General features: G+C 61.7%; 7 protein-coding genes across 10 annotated transcripts; 4 read left to right on the top strand and 3 right to left on the bottom strand.

The window, feature by feature from the left end:
• The first annotated feature begins 977 nt into the window (after positions 1 to 977).
• Positions 978 to 3,061, top strand: FCR1 (Fluconazole resistance protein 1). Its single transcript, XM_047991628.1, has one exon. The coding sequence runs from the start codon at positions 1,792 to 1,794 to the stop codon at positions 2,707 to 2,709; it is 918 nt and encodes a 305-aa protein (XP_047847640.1). The 5' UTR covers positions 978 to 1,791; the 3' UTR covers positions 2,710 to 3,061.
• A 6,057-nt stretch (positions 3,062 to 9,118) lies between these two features.
• Positions 9,119 to 9,973, bottom strand: JDV02_009928 (uncharacterized protein; the record flags this gene model as incomplete). The annotated part of the gene is made up of 1 exon (XM_047991627.1): positions 9,119 to 9,973. One exon carries the CDS (start codon positions 9,971 to 9,973, stop codon positions 9,119 to 9,121), a length of 855 nt encoding a protein of 284 aa, XP_047847639.1.
• A 302-nt stretch (positions 9,974 to 10,275) lies between these two features.
• On the top strand, positions 10,276 to 11,636 carry JDV02_009927 (uncharacterized protein). Of its 3 annotated transcripts, XM_047991626.1 has the most exons (4): positions 10,276 to 10,413; positions 10,461 to 10,513; positions 10,572 to 10,713; positions 10,847 to 11,636. In XM_047991626.1, the coding sequence occupies exons 1-4, from the start codon at positions 10,322 to 10,324 to the stop codon at positions 11,448 to 11,450; spliced, it is 891 nt and encodes a 296-aa protein (XP_047847638.1). In that variant the 5' UTR covers positions 10,276 to 10,321; the 3' UTR covers positions 11,451 to 11,636. The 3 variants fall into 3 exon arrangements, with proteins under 3 accessions (XP_047847638.1, XP_047847636.1, XP_047847637.1); XM_047991624.1 differs by having other exon boundaries at positions 10,461 to 11,636; XM_047991625.1 differs by having other exon boundaries at positions 10,276 to 10,513; positions 10,564 to 11,623.
• Positions 11,637 to 11,859: 223 nt separating this feature from the next.
• JDV02_009926 (uncharacterized protein) lies at positions 11,860 to 15,275 on the top strand. Of its 2 annotated transcripts, XM_047991622.1 has the most exons (2): positions 11,860 to 14,441; positions 14,486 to 15,275. In XM_047991622.1, exons 1-2 carry the CDS (start codon positions 12,218 to 12,220, stop codon positions 14,920 to 14,922), a joined length of 2,661 nt encoding a protein of 886 aa, XP_047847634.1. In that variant the 5' UTR covers positions 11,860 to 12,217; the 3' UTR covers positions 14,923 to 15,275. The 2 variants fall into 2 exon arrangements, with proteins under 2 accessions (XP_047847634.1, XP_047847635.1); XM_047991623.1 differs by having other exon boundaries at positions 11,860 to 15,275.
• Positions 15,276 to 17,810: 2,535 nt separating this feature from the next.
• Positions 17,811 to 18,572, bottom strand: JDV02_009925 (uncharacterized protein; the record flags this gene model as incomplete). The annotated part of the gene is made up of 1 exon (XM_047991621.1): positions 17,811 to 18,572. One exon carries the CDS (start codon positions 18,570 to 18,572, stop codon positions 17,811 to 17,813), a length of 762 nt encoding a protein of 253 aa, XP_047847633.1.
• A 4,050-nt stretch (positions 18,573 to 22,622) lies between these two features.
• On the bottom strand, positions 22,623 to 23,038 carry JDV02_009924 (uncharacterized protein; the record flags this gene model as incomplete). The annotated part of the gene is given in 2 exon segments (XM_047991620.1): positions 22,623 to 22,628; positions 22,646 to 23,038. 2 exon segments carry the CDS (start codon positions 23,036 to 23,038, stop codon positions 22,623 to 22,625), a joined length of 399 nt encoding a protein of 132 aa, XP_047847632.1.
• A 794-nt stretch (positions 23,039 to 23,832) lies between these two features.
• JDV02_009923 (uncharacterized protein) lies at positions 23,833 to 26,949 on the top strand (the record flags this gene model as incomplete). Its single annotated transcript, XM_047991619.1, has 2 exons — positions 23,833 to 23,916; positions 23,980 to 26,949. 2 exons carry the CDS (start codon positions 23,833 to 23,835, stop codon positions 26,947 to 26,949), a joined length of 3,054 nt encoding a protein of 1,017 aa, XP_047847631.1.
• Positions 26,950 to 27,180: the final 231 nt, after the last annotated feature.

Genomic DNA, 27,180 nt, shown 5'->3' with positions numbered 1-27,180 from the left:
GAAAGGGTATCGCAGCACCGACGGCGGCAGCTGGCTCTCGACGGGATCACTTGGACTCGTTTTGGCGATGCTGTGACGTGTTCCAGAGACGAGAACGAGTACCTTGCCAACCAGCCCAGCACCGGTTCGTTTCGCAGTGCGAGGTTGCTCGCACTGGAGGAAGAAGATGGGGGGCAGACAGAAGCCGTGGGCCCACCCTCGCAGCGGAACCCCTGTCCGCCCCTCTCTCGCCAGTTCGGACATAAACTCTGGACCGACCGCTAAGTCCACGCCCCCCTTGCACCCCTCCCCTTGTTCGCCGCCGCGCGCGCGCGCCCCCCCCGTCCGTTCATCTCGTCGTTTTCTCGCCCGCTGGCTCGCGATTGAGCAAATGTTCCGCCGCTCACGGGGCTGTGATTTCTAGGCTGGTGCTGGTGCTGGTGCTGGTGCTGCTGTTGCTGGCGGCGGCGGCGCGGCTTCGTCCTGCGCGCCGAAGCCAATAATTGCCGGGTCCCCATTCTTGGGCGGGCGGCAGGTTAGTACTGTAGTTTACTGAGGTGGCTACCTACAGTGGATGCAGCCCAGCGTGGCCCGCCCGGCCGGTACGCTGCACTCGTCCGGGTTCCCGCCCTCGTTCGCTAGTAGCACTATCCGTCACTGATGGAACTTACACGCCCGGCCGGCCGCCCGGCCACGGCCCCGGGCTCGACAGGCTGCAAGACGCTCGGCCTGGCCTGTGCATTGGCGGGATCATGCTGGATAATAATGAGTGGGATTGCATGGATGGGGACCGACAAGACGATGGGGTGGATAATCATAGGTACATACGATACGTAGATGGATGGCATGGATGGTTGGAGTCAAGGAAGAGATGGAGGGATGGGGGGGCCCCGTCGAAAAGCCAGAACCCGCACCCGCACCCGCAACCGGCCTCGGTGCAAAGTACATTAATAACCTTGGAAAGGCTCCGAGACTGTCACATCATCCATCCCCCTCGGCGCCTGGGCACTCTCCCGTTCCCATTATTAAGCTCCCCGACGCCTGGGTCGAGTCATTTGTCGACCCTGTCCTGTCCTGTCCTGCCCTGCCCAAGCCTACTTGTCTACCTACTACCTGCCTGCCTACCAACTAAGCCCGGCCCGCATTATCGTCTGTGTGCTCGTTTATATATCCCGGGCCAGGGCCACCACCTTCTTGCGTGCCCTGCCGCCGCCCTTTGATCCCGCGTCATTCATATACATGACAACACCAGCCTGTGCTTTGCCTCGTGGTTTCTCATACACGCCTCATACCTCGTAGTCACCACGACCCGACGCACTCACACGCCTCCACACCGTCTAGTGTCACCTCACTTTCCGTCGTCATCCTGTGTCACCCTCACTCACAGCACGCCCGTACCCTGACGCACGACTCCTCCTCCCCCCCGAAACAACATCGTACACGCACGCTCACACAAACCCAACCCGCCATGGGATCACATAATTTGCCTTCGCCGCCGGCGGAGGAGGGCAAGCAGAGCAGAAAGAGCTCGTCAACGTCCGGCGGCAGCAGCAGCAGCAGCAAAACCAAGCCGTCCAACCGGGCCTCCAAGCGCGCCAACTCGGGCGTCGCCGCCGCTCACCACCACGACCACGTCACCCACGCCGCCGGCATGGACGGCCGACACAAGCGCGTATGGAAGGCCTGCGAGCGGTGTAGAATGAAGAAGACCAAGGTACGCACCAGCTATCAAGAGTCGGGGGAGACGGCGGCGTCGGTGTGTGTGTGTCGCTAACAGGGCCGGCAGTGCGACGGCGAGTTTCCGTGTAAGCGATGCAAGGACGACGGCGTCGTCTGCACGGCGGGTGTCCGCAAAAAGGTCGAGTACAAGCAATTGCCCAAGGGGTATGTTTTTCTCTCTTTGACCACGAGGGCTTTTTCGTTGACAACCATGGTCACAGCTACGCCGAGGTGCTCGAAAACACGCAGTTCGCCCTCATCGCCACCGTCCACAAGCTCTACTCCATGGTCCGCAGCGCGCAGCCCTGGACCCTGGGCGAGCCCGAGCTCAACGAGCGCGGCCAGCCCGTGATCCACAACATCGCCCAGAAGCTCGGCTGCATCCGCCCCAACAGCGACATCGACCTGCCGGTGCACTCCGTCTTCCCCGAGGACGAGGCCGGCATGGTGGAGCTGGCCCGCCAGCTCGAGGAGCAGCAGCAGAGCCAGCCGCCGCAAGCCACCTCGCAGCAGCAGCAGGACCGCCACGACCGCGCCTCGTCGTCCGAGTTTGAGCACTCGGACAGCGAACACGAGTACCGCTTCGGAGGTCTCGCGCAAAACTACCGCAGCGAGGCGTTTGGCCGTCACGGCGCCAGCAGCAGCCTCACCATGTCGCCGCACTCGGCCGGCACGACGGTCACCGACTACGAGCTCAGCCCGACGACCGACATTGACTCGGGCGCCTTTTTCCCGTCGCAGCAGCAGCAGCAGCAACAACAGCAACAACAACAACAAGGTTTCCAGGGCTGGTCCGGCCTGCCGCCCAGCAGCAAGCCCGGCGACCTGAGCTTCGGCCTTTTCCAGGGCGACCTACAGGGCCTCAATGTCCTGAACGAGGGCCTCATGGACGGCGGCGACTACGGCATCAAGCCGGACATCCTGTCGGTGCAGAACCACCCGGACGTCATGATGGGCATCAACGACCCCATGATTTACGCGGGCTTTGACGGCGAGGCCATGCGGTTGTAAGCGGTGGCGCGTTCGGCCGCCCTCTTTGTCACATAACTCGATTCGTGCACATACGGTTTTTCTACACGGCTTTTGGTGAAGCCCCCCTCTCATCAAGGCGGCTAATAACGGGGGTTTCTCTTGGTATTACACCTTTTTTGGGTTTCTTTTCGCGCGCGACGGTGGCGGCGGCCGGTTGGGAACTTCGGTCGGGCATGGCCGGGGGCTGTGCCATGAGGCGTTTCAGTGGGCGGGAGCTCGATCCATGGCACATGATTACTTGAGGGACTGGGACATGACGCGCGGCATACGAATGGGTTTTTTTTTCCATGTCCAAAGGGCCAGGCGTTTTGCAGAGAGGGAATTGCCCGTGGCCTGGACAGGCACGGGACAGGGTGGGGGGCAACGCAGGCGATAGAGACGGGAAGCAACAAGGCACATTTGCGCAGGCACGAACGAAGCTGCCGGAGCAGGTCCAAAACTGATCAAGAGACGATTTTTGACTTGTTCACGATGATTTGTCGACCAGTGACGTGACTTTGCCGCGTCAATGATGCGTGATGCGGGGACGTGGTCGGGGGTTCCGCCTGCGGTGGAAACCCGACCGGTGGTGAGCCGGCACATTGGCAAGTACTGGGCACGCGTGCACACTACAGGACAAGGCGCTGGGCATCGTCGGCAGACGGGCCGGCCTTGGTGATGGTGCTTTGCTTGGGCAGCCCCGGGCGGTGGCCCAGTTGGGCTTCGAATGCGCCGCGTGTCGTCCTTGACCACAAGGTGCTTTCACCGGGACCAGGGCACGAGCGACCCCGGGGATCACCATGTCCACGCTAGGGCTGCGACGGTGCAGATCTGCCCATGGCCAATGCGAGAATGCGATGGGCGGTTTTGGCGACGGGGTGAAGTGTACCCAAGCCAAGCACGTTGGCAGCAGCATTAAGTTGGGGTGGTTGGCCCGATGCAGATCCACCTTGATGATTTGAGTAGTAGTTTCATGGGTGAGAACGAGCGAGCGAGCGAGCGAATGAGTGAGTGAGGCTGATGCGCGATTCTAACATCCCCATCCGTAGCATGTCCGTTTCCGAACGTATCGGGCCCGACGGCCATCGGCGGGCTCTTTGGCGATGAGACGGCCGGCAAGGGAGGGGAGCCTTTGCTGGACTCTGCGCCGGCGAGCGTCGCTCAAACGCAATTCTCCAATTCCTAGACAAACGGTGAGAGCGCAAGCTTTCAGCAGCAGCTTGCTCGACTCGCTGCTGCTAAAATCACAGGTCGCATCGTCATCCATCCCATCCCAGACCTCCATCCCCTCCACATCATCCATTCATCCTTCGGCAGCCCCGCCCTCAGCCACCAGGCCAAGCCAAAACCCAACGGGGCGGCAACCCAGCACCGAGCTAAATTAATCAAGCTCATCTGAGTTTCTGCCACCTGCCAGCTAGTGGTGATGGTGGCTGCTCGCTCTCCCACCATTGAAGCGAGCTTGCTTCGGGCCTGGTCCCCTTGCCGGCGCCGAAGGAGGGGGGGGGGGGGGCAGCCAGACAGACAGACAAACAGCTAGCCAGCCCTTGCTTTGCTGAGCTGCCCTTTTCATGTAGGTATTCACGGCACTTGTAACCCGTCGCCAAGGACTCGGGGACCCGGTGCCTTGATTCGCGATATTTGTCCACCCCGCAGCCGCACAGACCTGAACAGGGCATTTCTCGCAGCGGTGGAGGAGGCCAACGCCCTGCTTGGGACGTGTTGTGTTGTGTTGTGTTGTGTTGCGCTGTGCTGTACCTGAATCCACGGCAGTGCGCGATGACAGACACCCTTGTCCGGGCAGTGCCTGCGGTGTAGCGCGCGCGAGTGACGAATACACCGGGCGGACGAACGCGTGGGCATGCGAATACGGAGAGGCCTCGCCCGGGTACGGGTGCTTACGCTCTTGTGCGGACAAGGCGTGCCGTATCCCCCGCGTACGACAGGTGTAATTCGACTTGAGAGGAGTGCCTACGCATGGCGCCCGAACCCCAGACGCACGCCAACAATAGAAAAAAACGACGAAATGACGATGACGACGACGACGACATACACAGCCCGTCACGCGGGAGCACGGCACGCGCGCCCACGACCAACGACCAACGGAGCTGACCGGCACGGCAGCTGGGCAATTGGCCGTCGAGCGTGTCGTCCCCAAGCGAGACGAACGAGCCATGCCACTGGACGCACGGTTACGGCACGAGACGCCGAACATGAACACCATCAACATCGAGGACAAAAACAGCGAGCTGGCGACTTTAGCGAAGAGAAAAAAGCAGCGACTCCCGGCGTTCGGGCTCTTGACAAGCTCCGGGATTTGTGGGGCCACTGTGTGGAACCCCCGGTCGCTGGAGCTCGGAGGGGCGGGGCGGGGGGAGAACGTGTACGTAGGTAGCTCTACTGCTCGGGAACGCGGGCCTGGTACTTGGAGGAGGGAACGCTGCGGGGACGGAGGGCGTGCGTTTATTTGCCTGGCACGGCGTGTGCTGCTGCTGCGGCTTCCGCCCAATCAGGGACGACGCGCCGCCGCGGCCATGATCTGACTGCCGCATTGGGCAATGGCCATTAATAGGGGGCATCTCGAGACCATGGGGCGGGCGAGCGATGGACGTGGTGCGATTCTACATGGCATGCTTTGAGGGCAGGGTGAAGAAGGCATCTGCGGGGGGCTTTCTGGTTCTCTCTTGTCGAGTACTCCGTAGATTGCTGCGACGTCCGTGAGCTGTCGTGGGCGCGAGCGTGACGGGCCCAAATCCACCTCCTCCGCATGCAGTCCGTCCGTATATATCTGCGGGCGACTCTGCCTCCGCACATGCGGACAAGACATTTTGCTTTCGATGCGAGGATCAGCCAGCGCGTGGTCTGCGTTACAGAGTTCTTGGATGCGCCCGATGCACGTCGTCGCTCAGGTTGACCGGCCAGGTTCAGGGCGCGTGGGGGTGCGTGAGGCGTTTGTGCGGCTTCGTCCGCGGTGCAGAGCTACCTGGACCCTGGCGGTCAACGAGGGCACTTGTCGACGAGCATGGTGCTAGTTATAGCAATACTCCATTGAAATACCCGGCATGCGGCGTCCGGTCGTCATACACTCGTGGCGTCAGGCCGTTAACAGCACGGCGCACATGCACATGCTACAGTATACAACGACGTAGTGCTTGTTTACCATCAGGCCGTCTGCGAGTACTGTGCGTCATCCCATAGCCTACCCTACCATGCCATGCCGTTCAGCTCGCAGGCCCTCCAGCCATCGGCCGTCGTCGTCGTCGTCGCCTTCAACTGCCTGCCCGCACGCGCGTAGCATCAGGCACTGGCATGGACATGGGCTCTCGCGCCCTTATGCCCGCAAGAGGCGTTGACGAGCAGGCCATCCCCGCCGCTGTCATAACAAGGCCAGCCTGCAGCGGGGAGCGATGCCAGTCCTTGGCGGCGTGCTGCACGTAGCAGCTGCTGCTGCACATACGTACATACACGTAAAGTGACCGCCGAGCCGGCGACCGATGGAGGAATGCGACAGCCAGGGCGAAGAACGACAGCCTGACTGGGGAAACGAGGTCAGCAGCGAGCCCCGTTCTGCATTAAAGGTCATCTCGCTCCACCAGTGGCCGGGGCCCCCCCTCCCCTTGCTCGCACTCGCGTCACTCCTGGCTTGGACACCCCTGACTCACCGGGTGCAGCAGAAGTGCGTGCGTGCGTGCGTGCATCGGCGGCGGCGCGGCGCGCGGCCTTCCACCGCCCCTTCTACTGCCACCCAGCCCAGCTTCCCGCCTTGTATACATTGTGCGATCGCCGCCCGGGTTCGGGCTCGCCCTGCCTCCCGACGATGGAGAGAGCGGTCACGAAAGTTAGCAGGGGGTCCATCTGATGCCCCTCATCAGGGACCCTTGCAGCCCGCCTCGGGCACGTACAGGAGTCTGGTGTCCGCCCGAGTGCACTGAATTGTGTGCGCGAGTGCACGCCTCCGGCCCCGAAGAGTCGAATGGACCGAAAGCTGACAGGGCTGCGCATAACTTTTCTTTATTTTTCGCTGGGTGTCGCGATTTATGCCCTGCCCTCGGTGCGGAGGAGGAAGGGGAGGAAGGGGAGGAAGAGGGGCGCGGCCTCTGCAAAATGTCCGCTGGCTGTCCGGGGGTGGTGGACTTGTGCGGAGATGCACGGACACGGTGTCTTGTCTCGTCTCACTTGTCACGTCCATGGCTCATTGTGCGTCATCATTCATTGCTTTCACGAAGCTGCTGGTGCTGTTGCCCGCATCCCCTCCCGCCGTGTGTCTCGTCGGCCACGCCCTGGCGCCGTCAGCGCTGGCGTCTGACGAGTGTCTCTCTGGTGCTTGGGGCTGCGTTGTCTGCAATGTCCATGCCATGTCGTCGAGACCCGGGGCGAGACCCAGACCCCCCCGGCAGCGAGACCCCGTGAGGCGCCTCGCCTGGCTGGGCTGAGGGCGCCCCAATTGACGCCTCCTCGCGTGGCATGCAGCCGCCGCAACTCGACCCGCCATGGGCCCTGCGACGAGGAAAACCCCCCCTCCTCTTCTGACGCCTGTTGTTGTTCTGCAGTGTGCTTGCAGAATAGCCGGATGTCGTGAGACAAGCCGCCCAACCGCGCAGCAGGACCGAGACGACGGCCACGGCAAAGCGTCTGTCTGGTGACACCCCGCTCTAGGAATGCGAGCCAAGCGTGCGTGGCAGCGCAGGCCAAGCCGAGAGAACGAGACTATGGTCGTTTGACGAGGGGTCCTGGGTGGCGTTTGCTGGGCAGCTTGGCGGGTGGTTCGCGAGTGCGCGATACGGGCAATGCGAGTCGCTTTCGCATCCATCGGTACAGGGCCTGTGACTCTGTACATTCGCATCGCACAACTGGTTACGGGCTGTGGCGCAGGCACGAGTCGTTGTCGTGCGAATGAGTATACGGACATGCATAATTTCCTCCCCTGATGCGGCTCAGGGCCAAACTCGTGATATCATAATCCCTTCTGCCCAGGCACACACAGCCCAGCTTACACGCATCCCTGAGCGGACGTGGACCCCGTCCAGCGAGCCATCCCATCGGCGCGGCGCCGCCCATCTCCAGTCACAGCCCACCTGGGCCGAAAGCTCCACCGCGCACACATCTTGACAAATACTCCATCTCGGCGGGCTTGGCCTGGGCAACTCCTGTTGACTGCAAGCCTGCTGGTGCTGCCTCTGGTGCTGCCTCTGGTGCTGCCCCTGGTGCTGCCGCGGCGCCGCCGCTTCCTATTTCCCACCACACATACGTGCGCAGGGCGCCGCCCTCACCGGGCTTCTCACGCCGGGATAAATGCGACGCATGCCGTGCCCGGCGCTTGATGGACGCGTTTGCCGTTGTGCAGCCCCAGGGTCTACGGGGTCCATCAGGGCTGGCTCCGACTTGTGCTAGCCGGTCAATGACGCCGGGGGCCCGCGCCGACAAGGCAGCACGCACAGGCCCGGATGCGGGCCAGCGCTGACGGGGTGCGTGGCCCCGTCAGCCGCCACGCCGCGCGACGCCATGGAAACGAGGCGGCCGAGAATGAGGCCATGCCCGCAGCGCGCGAACCGGCGGAACCTGGGCCGGGGGTCCACGAGCAAACGTGGTGGCGCCGCGCCGGCGGGCGTGCGTGGGAGAGCGTGGGCGAGCGTGCGGATAGCGGCACGGGCTTGCGGCGCGAGGTGTCAAGATATGACATGAAGTGGGAGTTTTTCCGTGGTAGCGGCTGGCGAGAGCCGAGCCGGCTCGGAACAGCGGAGGCTGGGCGGTTGCGGGAGCGAGTGCCTGGCCTGAAGCAGGTTCTGAAGGCCTCGACGTGGGACACGAGCGCGCGGCATGAGGCCGAGAACGGTGATGCCGGGAAGCTCGCATCTGGCTGATGCTTTGGACTGCTCGTACGCGTCGACGTATCCCAAGCTGCGGGACCAGAGCGGCGGGATCCTCCTCGTGTAACGCATCACGGCTGCTCATGGTGTCTCTGTCGACGACTGCCTTGAGCAACGGCGCATCTCGTCGACGACTGGATGACGATTTGCTGGCTTTCGCGCCTCCATGACCCAGCTGCCCAGGCGGAGACGGGTCGCACACATCTGTGCCGTCAGGACATGTCGTGTATGCTATTACGGGCCTATGCCGATTGCTGCTCATGCCCGCACGCGTCATATATGCTGCCAATGGGGTGACCGCTGCGACTGCTCGACATGTCAAAGTTCCATGACAGCTTCCAATGACTCGGTCGACTACTGCCATGATGACGCCCACAGCTGCTTGTAAAGACCAGGTTGATTGTCCATGTACATGATCCCCAGCGGCATTCCGCCAACACCACAACGCCGTGTCGCCAAATCATCCCAGCCCAATGTGAAGCAAGGCCGCAGCCCGCGGTATACTCGACTCATCCGCATGCATGCCATGTCGTGATACCCCGTCACTCCTTCACGTCCAGCGCCTGTCGCAGCACGCCCTCGCTCGCCCGCCACCACCGCGCACGCTGCTCGAGGTCGTCGGCCGCACCCCCCAGCGCCGCATCCTTTCGCCTCTGCGCCTCGCGGGCGGCCGCCGCGCTGTTGTGTAGCCTCGCCTCCAGCGGCTGCAGCTCCGCCCGCAGCCTCTCGGCCTCTTTCCTCTTGCGCGGTGCCTTGGCCTGCAGCGCCTCCAGCTCCCGCGCCAGCTCCTGCTGCTCGGCCTTGCGCTTCGCCACGAGCCCCAGCGTCTTGGCCAGCGGCAGGTTCAGCCCCGGCGCGGCCCCGGGCACGTCGTGCGCCGCCCGCAGCTCCTCGACCTGCGTCTCCAGCTCGCGGATCCGCCCCGGCAGCTCGTCCAGCCGCGCCGTCTCGACGCGCACGCGCTCGTACCGCGCGCTCAGCTCCCGGCCCCGGCGCTCCAGCTCCTCCACCATGTCGGCCACCTCGAGCTTGAGCGACTTGAGCTGCGCCTTGGCCTCGCCGTTGGCCCGCTCCAGGTCCAGGTTCTCCTGCATCGTCACGATGAGCGGCGGGTCGCCCACGATGGCCCGTATGAACTTTTCCTTGGTCACCTGCTCCACGTACGAGAAGCGCAGCTTGGCGAACAGCTCCGTGTAGTGCGCCAGGTCCGCCTCGAGCCCGGCCGGCGTCGGGCCCTCGAGCGGCGCGCTCGACGCGTCGGACCCGCGCTGTCGCGTGTCGTGCTCCGGGTGCGCCGCGGAGCTGGCGATGGGCTCGCTGAGGCGGACAATGGAGAGCTCGTGTTTCGACTGCAGCCGTCGGAGGGTCTCGAGGACCTCGTCTGCGCGTGTCGCCATGCTGAGGGATGTGCTCGGAATGCCGCCAAAAAAGCGTCGAGGCTCGCGAGTGTCAAGCGTTATCCGTCGAGTGTCAAAGCTTTAACACTCCAAGCTGTTGAGTGTCGGGCGGTTTGAGGATGCCTGGTGACTGCTGCGAGCAACGAGACGTCGTCGTCTCGGCAGTCGCTGTTTACTTGGCCCCAATCGGGCTAGTGCCAGCCTTATCTTATCGATGGAGGGGCACCTGGCAGCAGGGACCTGCTGCCACGCTATCGAGTGGGCCTTTGGCCATGCAAGCGCCGCCGCAACCTCGCGTTTGCATCATCTCCCCCAGGTGCGGCCACCCTTTTCGACAGCGTGGACGCCATGGCTGATGACTTCATCCCTTCAGACGAACATGCCGCTCGCCTGCTGGTCGACGAGGCGACGAGGGGGCCCGGGGCCTCGGGCGAGAAAAGGTGAGTCGCTCGCAGCATGTCAAACGCACGAAGCTGACGGTTTGTAGGCCGGCTACCATGCCCAGGCCCAACGTGAGGTTTCTCAAGAAGATCCTTCGAGGTATGTGCGGAGTGGGTCGACTGTTGCGCGTGCCGTGCTAATGACTGCAGCGGGCCAGAGAGATGCCGAGCGGGCCAAAGAGAAGGAGCCGCAGCCCACGCGGGCCGAATCCAGCCGTTCCACGCGAAAACCGAGCCGCGCGGCGGGCGAGCCTACTCTGCGCAGGCGACAGATGGACGGCATACGGGCCATTCTGGGCGGTGCGTCCAGAGACCCGGTTCCTTCCCGGCACCATGGCGAGAGACGAGGCGGCGACTCGACCACGCGCCACGGTGGTTCAATCTTGCGTGGAGGCGACCACCCCAAACGGCACGACCGGCTCATCGAGCACAGGCACCCATCTCGAGACGACGAACTTACCAGCCGACGCTCCCGACACGACACCCACATATCGGGTGAGGAACGACCCTGTCACCACACAACGTCACGCCGAAGCAGATCCAGATCTCCAAGACGACGCAGATCGCGCTCGCCAGAGCGAAGCAGACGACGCCGGGACCGTTCATCTTCACCTCGATCCAAGCGCGCGTCGCGCCAGCCCGCGGCGGCCAGCTCAGACTCGGACCACGAAAACTTTGGCCCGGCACCGCCCCCCACGTTCAAAGGACGAGGCACGATTGGCGGCGCCGCAGACCTTGACCGGCGCTTCAGCTCGTCGTACGACCCCAAGATGGATGTTGACCCCGGAAGCGACGGCGGCGACTGGGATGACACGGTAGAGGCCTATAGGGACCGGCTGAAACTCAAGCAGAACCAGGAGCGGCGCATGCGGGACGCAGGGTTCCCCGAGGACCAGATCCGCAAGATGACGCAGGGCGAGAAGACGGACAAGGACGTGGTGTGGGGCAAGGCGGGCGAGAAGCGGGACTGGGACCGAGGCAAGGACGAAGGTGACACGCAGCCGCCGACGCTCTTTTCGGAGGATTACGACGGTTGATCATGCAGTCGGAGGTCAGGGCGATGAGCGGTCGCCGTGGTTGGGGTTATCGACGTGGGGGCCGCGTTATGAGGCATGAAAACATGTACGGCTACGGCCAACGGCGCATTGCGGGCTTGATTTACGGCGTATCGCACGGCCAGGTAATAGAATTGATCCAGCGGCGTACAGACTACAATGTCATTACCATGATCTCGTGCTCTGTCGGCAGCATGCTGTGCAACGGTCGGCGTGGCTGCAGGAACGGCTCGCAGCTGCAGGTGGGCCTGCAGCTCGTCCGCATGCAGCGCCGCCCGAATACAGCAGTGACTGCGACGGCAGCTGGCGGCCCGCTCCCGATCTCGCAAGACATCAGGCGACACCTCCAGCTCGGGTCACGCCACCTGCTGAGCTGCCAGAAGCCTCAACCTTCAGCGCTGCATCGACCCCGCGGCCGGGCAGGTGCGAGATCTCGACGCCATCGCTTCATCCATCTTCATCTATCGGTGAACGTAATCACCCATTGATCTCAATCTCGGGCTGTCCAGTGCATCCGGTGCATCCAGGCGACCCCGCCTTGACGTCCGCCACTGCCGGCCCCGCTTGCCGCAGCTGCGATTGATTGACCTCACCTCTTGTTCAACTTCGTCGTCGACCTCACCCCCGACATCCACCACGGCTCCACGACAGCTCTACGACGGCTCCCGCCCGCCGTCGCCGCACCCTCCACGGCCGCCGCCCGTCCGCCCGGCCAATGCTTCGGGTCCGCAGCAGCCCATGACGCCACCATGGCGGCCCTCAGCGAAGACGACATCGAGAAGCTCTTCTCCGGGGCCCCCCAGTACTTTGCCCGCTCCGAGAGCCACTACCACGGCGCGCCGCACCCCAGCGTGGCCTTTCCGTTTGACGAGGAGCTCGAGATCCGCGACCTGACGGACCATGTGCAGATCGAGGACCGCGCCTGGAGCGGCGTCACGGCCTGGCCGCACATCACGCGCGACCAGGAGCACGACGCCGCGGCCCGCCGCCAGGCCGAGGAGCAGCACCGCGCGCACTTTTACGTCCGCTGCCGCGAGCGCCCCAACATGCTGAGCATGCACGGCGTCGAAAAGGGCACCATGGGCTACCAGGCCGCCCTCGAGCTGTCCGCCGCCGACTCCCTCGAGGAGGAGCAGTTTGGCTTCGAGAGCGTCGGCACAAAGGCCCGCGCCATCGTCGACGCCCGCGAGCGCATCCTCGCCCCCCAGGGCTGGCTGCACCGCCTGCCCGAGCCCGACCTGCTCGACCGCCTCCGCCGCAACGCCGACCTCTACCGCCGCAACGACCTGCGCCACCGCAAGTCGGCCGACACCCACGCCGACCTCTTCCACGCCCTCATGCGCCCCTGCAACACCGTCATCGACCGCACCGACCGCCACAGCCTCCCCAACCAGATCGTCGCCCTCCTCAAGTGCATGGGCACCGCCAACGTCTGGATCGACCTGTCGCGCGTCGAGTGGCGCATCCGCCTCGGCCAGGTCCTCTGGGGCGACAAGGGCGACGACGACCTCGACGACGCCACCGCCGTCCACGACGCCGACTCCGCCGCCGAGCGCGCCGAGGAAAAGTACTGGCTGCTCATGCAGATCCTCGTCGCCTCGGAGCTGCTGCTGCGCCTCGACGCCGTCACCGAGGGCGTCGAGTTTGGCTCCGGCGGCATCAAGGCCATCGACGTCGCCTACTTTGAGCGCGGCGCCTCCCCGACCGTCAAGTGGTCGCTGCTGCTCGCCCGCAGCTGGCTGGAGAATATCGAGATTGTCAAGGAGCCTGTCGAGGAGCCCGGCCCGCAGCCGCCGCTCCTGCGCCCGCCGCCGCCCCGCCGCGGGAGCAGCTGGCTCGCCTCGCTCGTCAGCCGCGTCTCCAACCGCCACCACAAGCACGCGCCCGCGACGCCGTGTCGCTACGCCATCCGCGGCCGCCACAGCCAGCGCCAGGTCGACGGCCTCATCCACTTTGCGCGGAACCTCATGTGGCCCGACATCGACCGCTACGAGTACGGCATCTCGGAGCGCGCCCAGATGGCCGGCGGCGCCACGCCCGCCAGCTCCGCCGCGTCCGTCGACTCGGACGCCTCCTACTTTGGCGCCTGGGACGTCACCTGCCACCGCGGCAAGCCAAAGGCCCGCGCCCACGCCCAGCGGCGCAAGCTGGCCGCCGCGCTGCACGAGTCGGGCTGGATCACAAAGTCGTACGTCTTTGGCCTCGTGCTGCCCGGCGAGACGCTCTGCCACTACCTCATGGCGACGCTGCTCGAAAACGACCGCGAGGCCATGGCCCGCCTCGGCCCCTGCGCCAACCTCTCGGGCGGCTTCGTCTACGCCGGCAAGAGCTTCTGGAGCACCTCGTGCATCGTCGGCAGGGTCCTCGCCGCCGGCCAGGGCGCCGCCGAGTGCATGGGCTGGATCTCCACCGACGTGGTCCCCGACGGCCGCGGCGACGGCTGGCTCAGCATCGAGGCCGAGGACGTCGCCGACGACCTCGCCCACCTCGGCAAAAGGGCCAGGATCTGGGGCAAGAAGCGCCTCGAGCGCGAGTCCAGCATCCTCGGCGACGCCAAGGAGGACTCGGTCCTGCCCGCCGACTTCATCGTCCCCCACGAGACGGGCTACTCGGCCGCGCCGCCCTCCGTCCACGTCGAGCTCCTCGCCCTCGACCTCTCCGCGCCCGCCGCCTCCGTCCCCGCCACGCCCCTGACCGAGCTCATCCCCACGCCCTCGACCGCCGCCCCCGCCGGCAAGCCCCCCGAGATGCTCTCGTACCCGGCCAGCCTGCGCTTCTCCGTGTCCGTCGACGGCCGCGACGACGAGGAGCTCGTCTACCCGCTCACCTACGACATCTCTTTCGTCACCGCCCACCCCTGCGCGCCCTCGCACCGCGTCAGGATGCTCAAGTCGCCCTCGAGCCCCACGATTCAGAAAATAGACGTCTCCGGGTCCGCCATGCTCCAGGGCTCCCGCTCCGTGAACAAGATGGGTGAGTGCCCCGTCGTGGCAAAGGCCCCCGACTGACAGCCCCAGGCCATCCCCTGCACAAGTACTACAAGTTCACCGTCATACACGTCTCGGAGCTGCTGCAGAAGCCGCGCACCACGCTCTCCGAGTTTCTGCTCGACCCCACGCTCGGCAAGGCCCCCGGCGCCCCCGGCGGCGTCCTCGTCGTCGACTGCATCTCCGCCCTCGCCGACGTGCCCCAGTCGCCCGCCCTCGAGCGCGTCGCCTCGTCGCCGTCCGGGTCCCCCGTCGGCCACCGCAAAGGTAGCTTCTCGGCGGCCGCCCAGATGTTTCTCGAGTCGCGCAAGCGCCACTTTGGCTCCGACATGGAGGTGCTCGTCCGCGCCCTGTGCGCCCAGCGCGGCTGGAACGCCCTCGTCAGCCGCCGCAAGCGCGGCTGCCTGGCCTGCGCCATCCGCGAGGCCGGCGCCCTGGGATGGAGGGTCATATTGCGCGTGGAATAGACAAACAAGCGGTCCCCAGCGTATGAGCGTATATGCAGCGTAGGATTATTGTATAGCACCATCGTATCAGTCATTGTACAGCTGTGCCTGCCATGTGCGCACCGTCACGTATCCAATGTGTTGCGCTGGCCGGCGCTGTGCGGGTTTAGCCATACGTCTATAACTATTGGATGGATCCTATAGCACCGGATCTACGTGCGCTACTAGCGCTAGGGACGGCGAGCTGCCAGGGGCTCTCGACGATTATTGCGAGCAGCTATAGCCTGGCCGTGGTATATGGGCGCGCTTTATAGATCGAAGTGCGAACTATAGATGGTTGGCTATACATCTATAATTATGGACCCTATAGCGGAAGTCTTGACGCGTCACCGCCGACTGGAAGCGTCTCCCCAACGCCGTGCAAGTCTCCCGGAGGCTCACTAGGGCGGTCCGACACACTATGCGTCTGCATATCGGCCGCACTTAATATACGGTCGTCACAACATCCCCACGACGCGACTGCATGGTTTCGGACCTGTGCTGGCTGCGCAGACGCCTGCCCAGGCGAGAGGTCTAATCCTTCCCGGGCGGCGCTGTCTGCCGCAAGCATGGCCACGAGCTGGCAGGACGCCCAGACGCGATGTGCATCGTGCACTCGACCGACCAGTACGGGAGTGGCCTTTTGTGCATGAGACTGCTTGCTTGGCGAATGTGGATCTTGATGATCGACCAGCACGGCTAGCTAGCTAGCCCGCCGACTATATCGTGTGTCACCTGCGAGCGACGACCGTATAGCCTCGACCACCTCCTGCACCGGAGCCTCCACCGGCATCTCGTACGCGTAGAGCTCGAACCGCTCTTTCGCCAACAGCTCGAGTATAGAAAGGGGTTCGTCGTCGTGTCCGCAGATGCCGTGGACCACGTCTTCCCCGCGCGTATCCTCCGTCCGCACCGTCGCCACCACGTGCCGGCACGCCGGCCCCCGTCGAGTTGTAGAAGTAGCCGCCCTCGATGTCGCTGTAGCTCGGGACGTGCGGAAAGCAGAGCGTCGGCGACCGGCAAAACGTCTCCGTGTTGAACATGTTGCCCCCTCGTGCCACGAAGGGCCGCGGTGGTCGCCCAGACTCATGTCTCCATCGTGCAGTGGCAGGCCGTCGGGGCGTGCAACACGGTCGTCAGCGGCAGATGAACTTGACGTGCCCGCGTCGTCAACGCGCTTGTCGTTGTTACCACCATGGCGGGGCTATAGTTTCGAGGTGGAGTGCGGATGTTGCGATGAAAGGCCCCGAGGGCAATGATCCGGATGACGCACAACATGGCCACAGCTACGCCAACACCCATGCGAGGCGATCACGATGGCGTCATCAAGCCTGTTATTGTCAGTGAATAGCGTCAGGCGCAGCAGGCCGGATGACCGGCCGGCAACCCGGCTGTTCGGCGCTTCCCTATACCAGATGGCTCACTCATGGTGGGGGCGACGATTGTTTGATTCTTGCCGGCCATGTGTGCCCCGTGGTATGATGGACTGGTATGGGCGGGAGACAGCCGTGGCTTGGCAACTGTTCAGCATCGTCTAAGCATGGCGTAAGCTCGCTCATCACGCCTCACGCGTCGATAAAGTCACCGCTCTGCCTCGATGCCAAATGCGTCCACCGCCCCTATCCTGCTTTATCCCGTGGATATCCGCCGAATGCGTCTCCCAACGCCGATGCGTTGACCCTCGCCTCGAACATGGATGCCTTGTCTCTCCTTGAAGATGACGAGCCTGCCCCTCGTCGCCAAGCCGTTGACCGCGGGTTGATGGAGTGGACCCCTAGCCGCCGTTGACGATGCCATGGCCGCAAAGCATGACACGGCCGTCAGCAGAACTTTCGTCGTGGCCGCAGGGTCGTCTCGTATTACCCTATCACGCCACACGGTATCCCTTGGCTTAGGAATTGCCTGGCATTCTTGGCCTTTGCTGCTTGCCCTGAAGTACAGACGGGCCTGGGCGCCGTTCATGCTGTTGCAAATGCGGCACGACGACGGCCGTCCCAGCTTGGGATTCAGAATGGAGCATCGCATACCGCAGATTCAAGTCCACAACAGCTGCTTGGCATCATATGCACCGAAGACCATGCCCACGAGAGCACGAGGTTCACGATGGACCGTTGACGGCCCGATCGCGGTGCGGAGTTGGGTCCTGGAATAAATGGATCCTCCGTCGGACAATAACAACCCAAGGGTGCATTTCTGTTGTAGCGATTATGCCGCTGCCGTGTGGACGAGCATGCCTGCGTTTCTTAACCTTGGCCTCGTGTTGCCGCGTGTCAGTATGGTGCAGTGCATTGGTTGCAGCCCATATATACGTAAGGGCAGGAGAGTTGAGAGTCCACTCATCTCATGCCCTGATTAACGAAATGGATACGACTCAAGCGTCGGCTATCTACGACTTCAGAGGCTGAATTACGTAGCACTGGCCAAGTCTGGGTGACTCGGCAGAGGCCTCGACGTGAAAATGAAGGCAGTGCTTCATGCCTTTGCGCAAAGCGTAGGCTTCCATGTGGGCCTCGGCAGCTTAAAATACTACCGCGGATCAGCAGGGCCAGGTTCCTGACTCGACACGAGCAAGACATCGCCCATTGTAGCACGTCGAAGCGAGCCGCGCAGCTTGTTGACAGGCAGGGCACGGACGCATGTGCCATCTCAACAAGGAAGACCCTGTGGCATCTTGGCTCCTGTCAGCCACTTGCGGCGTCCTCAGATCGGCTAAAAACGCCATCCCGGGGGGTGAGGACTGGGGGCTGCAGCATCACCGACCTGTCTGATGCGTTGTCGGCTGTCGTCTCATGCTTTTTTGGCAAATTGGGGCCACGCGTTCCAGCCGGTGTCATTGATTACCAGTGGGACTGGCTGGGTGTTGCTCTCTATTAGCTATCGCTATGGTTCACAGAGTCTACATGGCCGATGGACGCGTCGAAAGGCTTGACATGGTACTTGAATCGGAAGTAGTTGGCGTAGGCAAAGCCGGTATATGTCACCGGGACATATCTCGCTCCACGTTTAATCCACCAAAGCGCCACCGCGGCCGCCCAATGAGCCGTAACGAGTGCAGGGCCCATACTAGAGCGGAAAGCGGCAGGAACGATGTGACGATATATGATGGTTTTGTTGTCGTAGTACGCCCGGGCAAAGGGGACAAAGGCTCGCTTCGCTTCCGTGTAGGGTTGCATGCGTCGCGACCATGCGCCGTGGAGCTCGGCCTCGCTGCCGACATACCACACCTCGGGCAAGGCTTCGGGTTTGAGAGACGGCGGACGGATCCGTCTGAACAGCTCGATGATGGCCACGGCAGACTCGCAGTTTGCCCGGACTGGATCCTCGCAGTCCTTGGATCCATGAGCGAGAATCAAGATGTCGGTGTCGGCGAGGATCGGTGCGAGCGCGGCATATGTGTCGTAGGACCACTCGATTCCAAACCGCAGAGACTCGATACATTTGACATGCTCTAGGTTGAGTCGATGGGTGAGTGCTTGGCCGAGGGCTCCGTTGGAGCCAGTCATGGCCACGCGCCTCCCACGCAGGCTGACGGCCGAGCCAATGATCCAGTCTACCAAGCGCAGCGTGGAGCCGAAATAGTTTTGAGGGTCAAGGTGATGCATCGCATGGTACTGGGGGCCGACGTACAGCATGTTTGGATCCTTTGGCAGCCGCGAGTATGGAACATGGTTGGAATCCCGTCCGGCGTTTGCTGCGACCACGCAGGACCGGACGATCTGAACAACTAATACAACTGCCAAGTCTCGGCAGCCTAGCTCCCTTGCTGCTGGTATCAAGAGTCGGCTGAGCTTCCAGCTTAGAGTGCAGCCGACCATCTGGCAGAGCAACTCGAGCGGCGCGTGAAGGAGGAGGTTCCGTACGCAGTACATGTTGTTGAACCGAAGAGTCCGGTCAAAGTATTGGTGGTGGACCATGTGAGCTTTGGCCAGCCAGCGAAGGGCTCGCCGTTGCGATTTGTGTGATCTATGGGCTAGCCAGTGTACAATGTCAAATAAAAAGGATCCAAGGAGGAAGTGGGCTATGCAGCAGACAAGGCGTGCGATGCGCCAGCGGAACGACGCCGAATCAAGGGAAAGGGGTAGCAGCCACTGAAGAATCATCATGTTACTTCTCGGGAGGGTGCATTATGCAGAGACGGACAGCAGACCAGCCAGGTCTGAGGAGGAACGAAGCGAACTTTTATGTCCTCCCGCTTGCATAGGACATCTGACCGCTTCGAGTTACCAAGCGAGCAGCGGCTCTCAACATACATACATGCAGCGAGTCATGAAAGCAGCAACCAAGTCGGCGCAGCTTGCTGTCCTAATAATAACTCCAGTCGGTCGAGAACCCGCGCCTCGCATCGTCCGCCTCGAGGACGTGCTGTGTCGAGCATCATCAGATCCGCAACATGAAGTGGAAGCACACTAAACCAGGTGAAACTGTGATGAATTTCCAGGGTCTGCATCGATATACGCGTCCAGACCTCCGCTGCCTCGTTCCTTGGCGGCAAGCGGTAGAGAGGGGCTTCTTGGGGGGTTCGGAGACGCATCATCCCTGGTGCCTCGGCCGTCTGTATCAGTCCCTGCCAGAAACAGCTGCAAGCTGCAAGCCACCCGTGACGACAGCCCCCGGGACGTGGCTGCGGACGTCAACAAAGACTACAACCAAGTAGTAGTGCCACATGAGTTTTTCTGCCGCATTTGCATAAAGTATGTTGTAGTATGGCTGCGGCGAGGAAGCCTGCATGGCGGGCAGGGGGCTAGCCTATCACTCAGATGCAACGCCAACTGGATATTGACACCAGCGTGACACGCAACTATTACTCAAAGGACGCCTCGTTTCATCTGCCAACATAAACCCGGCCATGTTTAAACCTTGGGAATAACCCCGTCGGCACATGTAGCCGGTCCGCGTGGCAAGAATGTGGAAGCATCAGATGCCGACGCATACGATGCAGCTGACAAAGAGCTTGCACAGCGACGTCCGCCCGGCTGTCGTAAGCATGCGATCGGCAGTTGATAAAAAGAGACGGTTGATTTTGGCCCTAGTGCTAGTACGAGGCGTTGCGTCAGGCGTTCACATCTGTTGTCAGGAGCCATTATACCTCCAACCACGCTACGTGGGCTAATTATCACTGGCTGGCTCGTATGCGCGGATGCTGACCCCGACATCATCATCGTTCCCTAACCAGACACTTCCACGAGCCGCTCTTACTACCGTGCGCCGTTGCGGTAATGTATTGGGAAGGCGTGCGTGCCGCCTTCCCGAAGTCGCCCCGCCAATAGAACGACGCCAGTGCCTGGGATGGCCTAGAATCGATCCATATAAGAGACACGGCCCGATCGAATTAGGCTGTGCGCTGTAGATCTGTTCGCTCCACTAGGGGAGACGGAACTTGCCGACCGCTTATTAGCTAGACTTCCACTTTCGGAATGTGGAACTGATGGTGTAAGACGCAGAGTCCCACAAGCTTGGGCTCGTGGTATTAGACGCCAAAGTTCAGAGGCTCAGCATTTGATGATGGGGAAACTAGCGCCAGAGGTATTTCCATGACTGTGTTGTAGATGATGACCAGCAGCGGCGAGTAAGGCTGGCTAAGGACAAGGAGTGTACGACCGACAACTGGCACTTTTGGTCTCAACAACGACAACAGAAATCCGACAGTCTCACCGTCGTACGAGTTAAGCAAACTGCAGGCAGACTTATTCATTTAGGTCCGTCCTATCGATCATATGTACATATAATGACGCCCAACCAGCCCTCCGCATTTGCGTCGAAGACAGTGGGAAAACCCGTCACGTACCCGCGGGAAAACCAATGTCAAGGGCCACCCAAACTTTGACGAGGTGAGGACTCTTTAGTGGTTACATGTACAAACACCGTCCTTGGAGCATTGACCACCTAGTTTTCCGATTTTCGAGCAGTGCAGCTCGCAGCATAGCCCGGCGAACGGGGGCTTCATGCCGCAGCACCAGCTTCTGTCGACTAGTTGAGTTGTTCTTTCCATGAGTTCGTTCTTTGTGGTGTTTGCAGGGGCGTTGATGATTTGATCCCGAATAATGGCGTCTCCGTCGATGAACCCGGTGTCGCTCCGTTTCATCGGATAGCATGCGCAGATGTAAAAATTGGTCCAACGCCAGCATTCGTCGTTCTTTTCGCAGCGGCCACCTTTCGGATTCCCTTGACGTTTGCATACCAGATCGCACAATCCGTCGTCGATTGCACTCTTGCCTTTGCAGGTAAATGAAGGAAGACACACGGCCGAGGCCATGGCCACCAACGTGCCGATGACAAGAATGATCTTCATACTGAAACGAGTTTCCTCAAGATTGTTGTGGCGACGAAGTCGTGTCTGTGTCTGTATAGACCACGGTCTGGACAAGTGTTGGCGTCAAGTCGAGGCTCTTTATATTCCAGAGCGTCAACGGCACGTTCAAGTTTCCACCCTTCAACGTACCAGACGAGGACCCCAATGTCGACTTGATTTCCCCGCTTATACATTTTGAAGGATGTGGCGCTTCACGTTACCATCTCCTTACAAGGCGTTTTTGTGCAATCCAAAATTGGTCTATATCGATGTGATACGGTCAGCCCTCTCCGCGGTCAATCCCAAAGAGCAGAGTGCAGCCGCTTACCTCCCCACCCTCGGGCGTAAGCGCGTAGGCGCAAGACGTTTCTCCTTTGGTCATCGGCGCGGTTCCATCGGTCGGCAGAGCTAAATTAGAGGACCTGCACAATTGTTCCACTGTGCGCCCCAAAATTGATTGAAGACGGCGATGTATGCACGTGGCGAGCTGCTACAAATGACTGGCGTTTAGTCGGTGAGAATAAACCCACTACGTGCAAATCCATCCTCACGAAATGCCTCGGAGCCTCCGAGTTCGGTAGAGAGCGCTGCGGCAGTATATCTCTCGGAGTAATACAATATCCGACTTACGGGATGCCGTAGATGCGTGGTATACGATCACAATTGCGGTCTCAACTGTGGAGACTAGAGCCTTAGCCAATGGTTCTAACTCGTTGCGAGGTTCGATTGCTGTATCGGCTGCTCGAACTCCAGCACCGCCTCATGCCTGGCGGCACAATTGAGGCAGCATCGTTACATGTAAGATGGCCGTCATCCAAGGGTCGATGACTCCACCGCTTGCGGGGTTGTACTCTTGACTTGGTCCAGAGGAGCTCATGCTTGCAATATAAGTCTTGGCGGTTCCTTTGAGTCTATACCGTATATGCCGTGTTCATTATGGGAGGTATGGGAGTCGTTGGTCAACGCGCGAGCGTATAGGTGGTCGACGTCGCGCGGAGACGACGTCGCACGGAAAGTGGACGCTGGCCCACGGGCCTGCCTTGTCGGGGCCCACAGGGAGTCACGTGGGGCAGCATGCATGCCTGCGACACTATGAGCGATTAGCCTAGCCTAGCCTCTTCTTCCGCATCATCACCATTCATCACACACAGACGAGCTGTCAGATTCTCTGTGCGGTGAGCCCTGTGTCACGCATCTCGCTTCCTCCCGATACACGCAAGACCTCACATTCCTGGCCTCGACACCCCCCCCCCCCCCCTTGATGAGGCGCTAGGGTCATGGCGAATGGCTTTGGTCCGGCCGCACGCATCTGAGGATCAATATCAGACCGGCTCTGAGTTTCTTCAAGCAAGTGATGCGACGGCTGGGTGGGTAGATCCGTACGGTTCGAGAGTCAGTCCTTGTATGTCCACAAACCCAAACTTCGAGCCATCGCTGTTGTCCACCAGCTTTTCTAGCCATCTTCGTCAAGTTGTAGGCTTGCTCGTCAAGCAAGCCGCAGAGGGCACGACTGGCCTTCCCATCGATTATCCTCTGGGCCAAGTCGAACTCGCTGCACAACGGCCGTCCGAGCCCGATTCCATCAACAGACTCGAGCGCCCTGACCATGGCAGGGACCGTGCGAAGGCCACCAGCAACGAACCCCTTGGTCTTGCTCAATGCGGGGACAGTCTTCTCCGCAAAGTCCAGGAATAGAGCCTCCCCCGTCTTGGTCGACTCTCGCCTGTGAGGCATGGCCGGCTCCTGGTATGTCCCACCCGACAGGTCCACGAAATCGAAGCCATGTTCTTCCAGTTTGGTGCACAACATCTTGCACTCTTCGGTTGAGAGCCCGCCTTCCTGGAACTCGACGCTGTTAACCTTGACAGGATAAAGGACGTGTCCGGAACGCGCTTTGGAATGGCATTGGTGATCTCGAAGATGATCCTGGCACGGCTCTCCAGCGAGCCGCCATTTATTTCGAGGCTTCGAAACGCTCGCCAGAAAATAGCACGTCGCCAGCTATAATGGGGTTTCCGGCAGCTTCAAGGTGATCATACTTGATCATAGTGTTACCAGTCCAGATGATACCGATGCTGCCCTCGCCCCATCGGCGATACGCATTTGCGAGTCCCTTCGTTGATACACCATGAGTCTCTAAGATGGTAGGGTCCCAACATGTAGACGGTTTCTTGGCCATGGCGGCCTTCAAGAAGCGGCTTCTAGCAGCCTTGCCACCAAACTCAAGCCGCAGTGGTTCACACACGGCTTTAGGGCCAAAGTCCACTGCGGAAATGATCCCCCTGTAGGGCTCCTCACAGCACGAGTCTTTAGCGGTAGCGGGTCAGGATGTAAACGGAAGTAAATGCCAGAATGTTCTTCACGCAGCGCCCTGTGAATTCATGGCCGAACATAGCCCACCCGCCTACATCTACCGATGGTCTCGCATGCACTCGATGGGCAAGCCCATTGCTCGTTCCTAGCCGATGTGAATGTAGCGCCCTCTCCCCTCTCCAGTCCTTGGCCATACCTTGCCTCGAAAGCAAAACGCATTGACGACGAAGCGGCAAGTGTCCCAGCCTTTCACGAACGGGCAGAGCAAGGCATGTCGCAGTACGAAACTAATGCGGGACTGGCAGTCGGTTCCGGCTCGCGAGGACGCCTTCACGACGCTAGAAGACTACGACCCCAACCGCGACGTCACACGGGTACGGCAATACGACCTGCAAAATACACCCGGATCTGCATTACTGACCTGTTTCAGAGGCTAGTCGATCCACCAGTCTGTCATAGGCAAAAGGCCTTGCTCTACAAGACTCTCCGCCCCGCTCGACATGCCCCCCAAACTCGCAAGGGGACCCGAGACCCCGGGCCTGCCAGAGGGGAGGAGGCTTTTGAGTGACGACGACTTGGCCGGTCTCCGAGCCGTTATCGAGCGCGATCCGGACCGCATCGTCCTCACGGACTTTTCCAACATCCCAGAAGGACAGACGGGCTTGTTTATCACGCAGTCTCTGACGAGCGCACATGGCGTGGAACTGCTCGGCCAGGTCGAATGGACCACTCCAAACGGCGACAAGGTCACGGTCCACGGTCCCCGCAATGACTGGAAGCAAGTCAGTCTTGTGAAGCGGGCTTGCAACATGTACGAGTTTCCCAGGTTCCGTGAGAAGGACAAGCCTTCCAGTGGCGTGCCGAACCTCCACCAGCGCATGAGGTTCCGGCCGACGGACCCGGAGGACGAGGACAACCCGGAAGGCGACTCGCTGGCAACCCACTTCATCGCCGGCAACAGCGTCTTTACGTTTGAGCCAGCCGTTCTCTCGTACAAGGCCTGCGGCAAAAACTCACGTCACGCCGAGAGCGACTACCTCAAGGCCATCGACATACGGACGGCCTACACGGCCCAGCTGACGGGACAAAACATCCTCATGTACAACGACATAGCCGTCCCCGGAAACGTCGGCCGACTCAAGAAGCTTGCCCGCGAGACGCACAAGGCCATGGCGCCGCGGCGCCCGCGGCCCAACGACGGGGAGGACGCGGGAGACGCCGAGGGGGATGAGCAAGCCGACACGCCGTCCGCGCCCACGGAGCCCCTGACCAGACAACAAGTCTATCAACTACTCGAGGGAAGCGACCTGGAAGGCCGCGACAAGATCACCGAGCGCTCTGCCGAGTCCGTCATGGCCCTTCGCTTCGGCAACAGGCCCAAGCCCCTGGCGTTCATCCAAGCGGCAAAGGCGCATGAGCTGCAGGCCGCCGACCCGTCCCGCCGCCCAGACATGTCTCGACCAGAGGGTCCCGGAAACCGGGCTCCGGATCCACGCAGGCCCAGCGGCGACGTGGCCGTATGCCGTGGCGAGAAGCGACCCATGGGCGCGCTACACTACTTCCCCCCGCTCGCACTCCTGATTATCCCCCGGACTCTCCGGCGACTGCTGGCCCAGGTCGCCAGGGCCCATCCACACGATCTCCTGAGCGCAAACTACATGGTCCTGGCGCTGTTTCTCTACTTTGACCTCCTCGCCACCACGGACTACGGCAGGGAGCCGTTTGCGAGCAAGATCAAGGCGGCCACGGCCGGTGCCTGGACGAATGCTGCCGCCAACGAGTCGCGCGCCTGGGAGGTGCCGGTCCCGAGCCTCGAGGTCTGCCTAGTCTACATGTCCCACTGGCTTGCCCTGAGCGACTACATGGACTGGGTCGAGTACCCCCACTTCTTCCGCTTCTGCCACCATGCCTACCTCAAAGACTTGCGCCGCGGCCGACTCTTCCAGGTCAAGGAGGGCATGCTCAACGAGGCGACCGTACGCCAGGCCATGGCCGGAATCGGGTCCAGGCACCGCACCATCGACGCCGACTACCGTTTCCCCGCCCTCCCTGGCACCATGCTCGGCCACATCGCGTCGCCCACCTTTAACGGCTCGTACAGCCTCCCCGCGCCCACGCCGACGATCCATGCCGTCCTGGGCGTTGGCTACTTCCCCCCGTACGGACTGCCGACATACCGCTGCGCCATGGGCTCTGGCGAAGGCGGCGCCTTCCAGAGCACCGTCCTGCCCGCCCTTGTCGTGGAGACGTGTTTCTTTGGCGGCGAGGTCCTCGACGTGCCCCAGGAGCTACTGGACGACCCCGCCAGCCTCTACGACGAGTCCACCCCGGGCCCAAAGACCATCTATGGTCGGTTTGGCCGCGTCGCGGGGCCCGTCTGGCCTGCCATCTTTTCACCCACCGAGGCAATTGCGGACCTGAGCGCCACCGACGAGGATGCGGACGACGACAGTGCTCTGGACGATGTCATCCTGGTGAACTCGTCGGGACAACGCTTCATCGCTATAAGCAGGACCATCGCGCCCGACGTCAAGGCGGCCATGATGTCGGCGTCGTATCGAAACAAGCCCATGCTTGCCCACATGGGCCTATTTACCCCAGAGGGCCAGGACCTCCTGTTGACAACGGACCGCAACCTGGGCCTCACCGTTGTGGGCGCCCCTGATTTCAGCAAATGGGTCGTCATGACGGACGCCGAGAAGGACAAGGCCAAGCACGATGTGTGGGCCAGATCGCGGCGAGTACCCCAGACCGCTTCCCTACTAGTGGCGACCCGCGTCTCAAAGGAGACACTTCGAAAGATCCACGACCTCTTGCTTCCTCGCCTTGGCACCGTTCACACGGGGCATAAGGACCTCTACGACCGCGTGTCCCGCCTCCTGGAAGGCGGAGAGTCGGACGACTGGGACACGCGCAGCGTCCGCCAAGCCATCAAGCGCTGCATTAACGCGGTCAAGTTTGACGTCGACCGACTCGACAGCATGGCGTCCTCGGCCGCGGACCCAGCCAACGCCGACGGAGGACACTCCCTCGGGCAGGTGGCGCCTCTGGTCCCCCGGATAGCCGCACGACTCGCTGGCCTCGAGGCAATGAACATCATCGATGGTGAAGAATGGCCTGGTAGGACACAGCTGGCGGCACACAACGTCGAATGGGCCAGACAGGTGACGGCCCTCTTGGCCATGGCGACCAACCTGGTCAATGGCCTGGATTGGGCCACGGCTTTCATGCGGACTGCCGTCGAGCAGGTGACTTCCTACGCACGAGGACATCTCTGGGTGAGAGAACTTGTACAGGTGGCCCACGAAGTCCGACAGCTCCAGGGCGCTGAGCCGTGGGCGCTATCGGACCAAGACGCAAGCGACTCGGGTGAGGACGATGGAGACGCAGATGCAGGCGGCAATTAGCCGACGACAGACACGGGACAGGTCCATGCCGACTATGCGCCCAGCCTCGAAGAGGCCAAGGACCTGAGTAGTATGTAGTAGTATATAGAACGCCTACATCACCTTTTGCTTCACGGTCTGGTCAACGAGTGTGTATGCGTCCCTGCTTGCTACCCCCGAGCCGTTCTTGGTGCGCCGATGGCCCAGTTCCCAGCCGACCGTGTGCGCGGTTATTAAGACTAGTAGGTTACG

This window comes from Purpureocillium takamizusanense, chromosome 11 (genome assembly GCF_022605165.1).
Source record: "Purpureocillium takamizusanense chromosome 11, complete sequence".
Lineage (NCBI taxonomy): Eukaryota > Fungi > Ascomycota > Sordariomycetes > Hypocreales > Ophiocordycipitaceae > Purpureocillium > Purpureocillium takamizusanense.
The sequence above is the reverse complement of the archived record's forward strand: the minus strand, read 5'-3'. Positions and strand labels throughout refer to the sequence as shown.

Excerpts from the sequence above, each read along its gene's own strand:
- JDV02_009927 (XM_047991625.1), top strand. The coding sequence starts at position 10,471 with ATGCCCAGGCCCAACGTGAGGTTTCTCAAGAAGATCCTTCGAG. Across the intron at positions 10,514-10,563 it reads TCTCAAGAAGATCCTTCGAG|CGGGCCAGAGAGATGCCGAG; the intron begins GTATGTGCGGAG and ends TAATGACTGCAG.
- JDV02_009926 (XM_047991622.1), top strand. The coding sequence starts at position 12,218 with ATGGCGGCCCTCAGCGAAGACGACATCGAGAAGCTCTTCTCCGGGGCC. Across the intron at positions 14,442-14,485 it reads CCGCTCCGTGAACAAGATGG|GCCATCCCCTGCACAAGTAC; the intron begins GTGAGTGCCCCG and ends TGACAGCCCCAG.
- FCR1 (XM_047991628.1), top strand. The coding sequence starts at position 1,792 with ATGCAAGGACGACGGCGTCGTCTGCACGGCGGGTGTCCGCAAAAAGGT.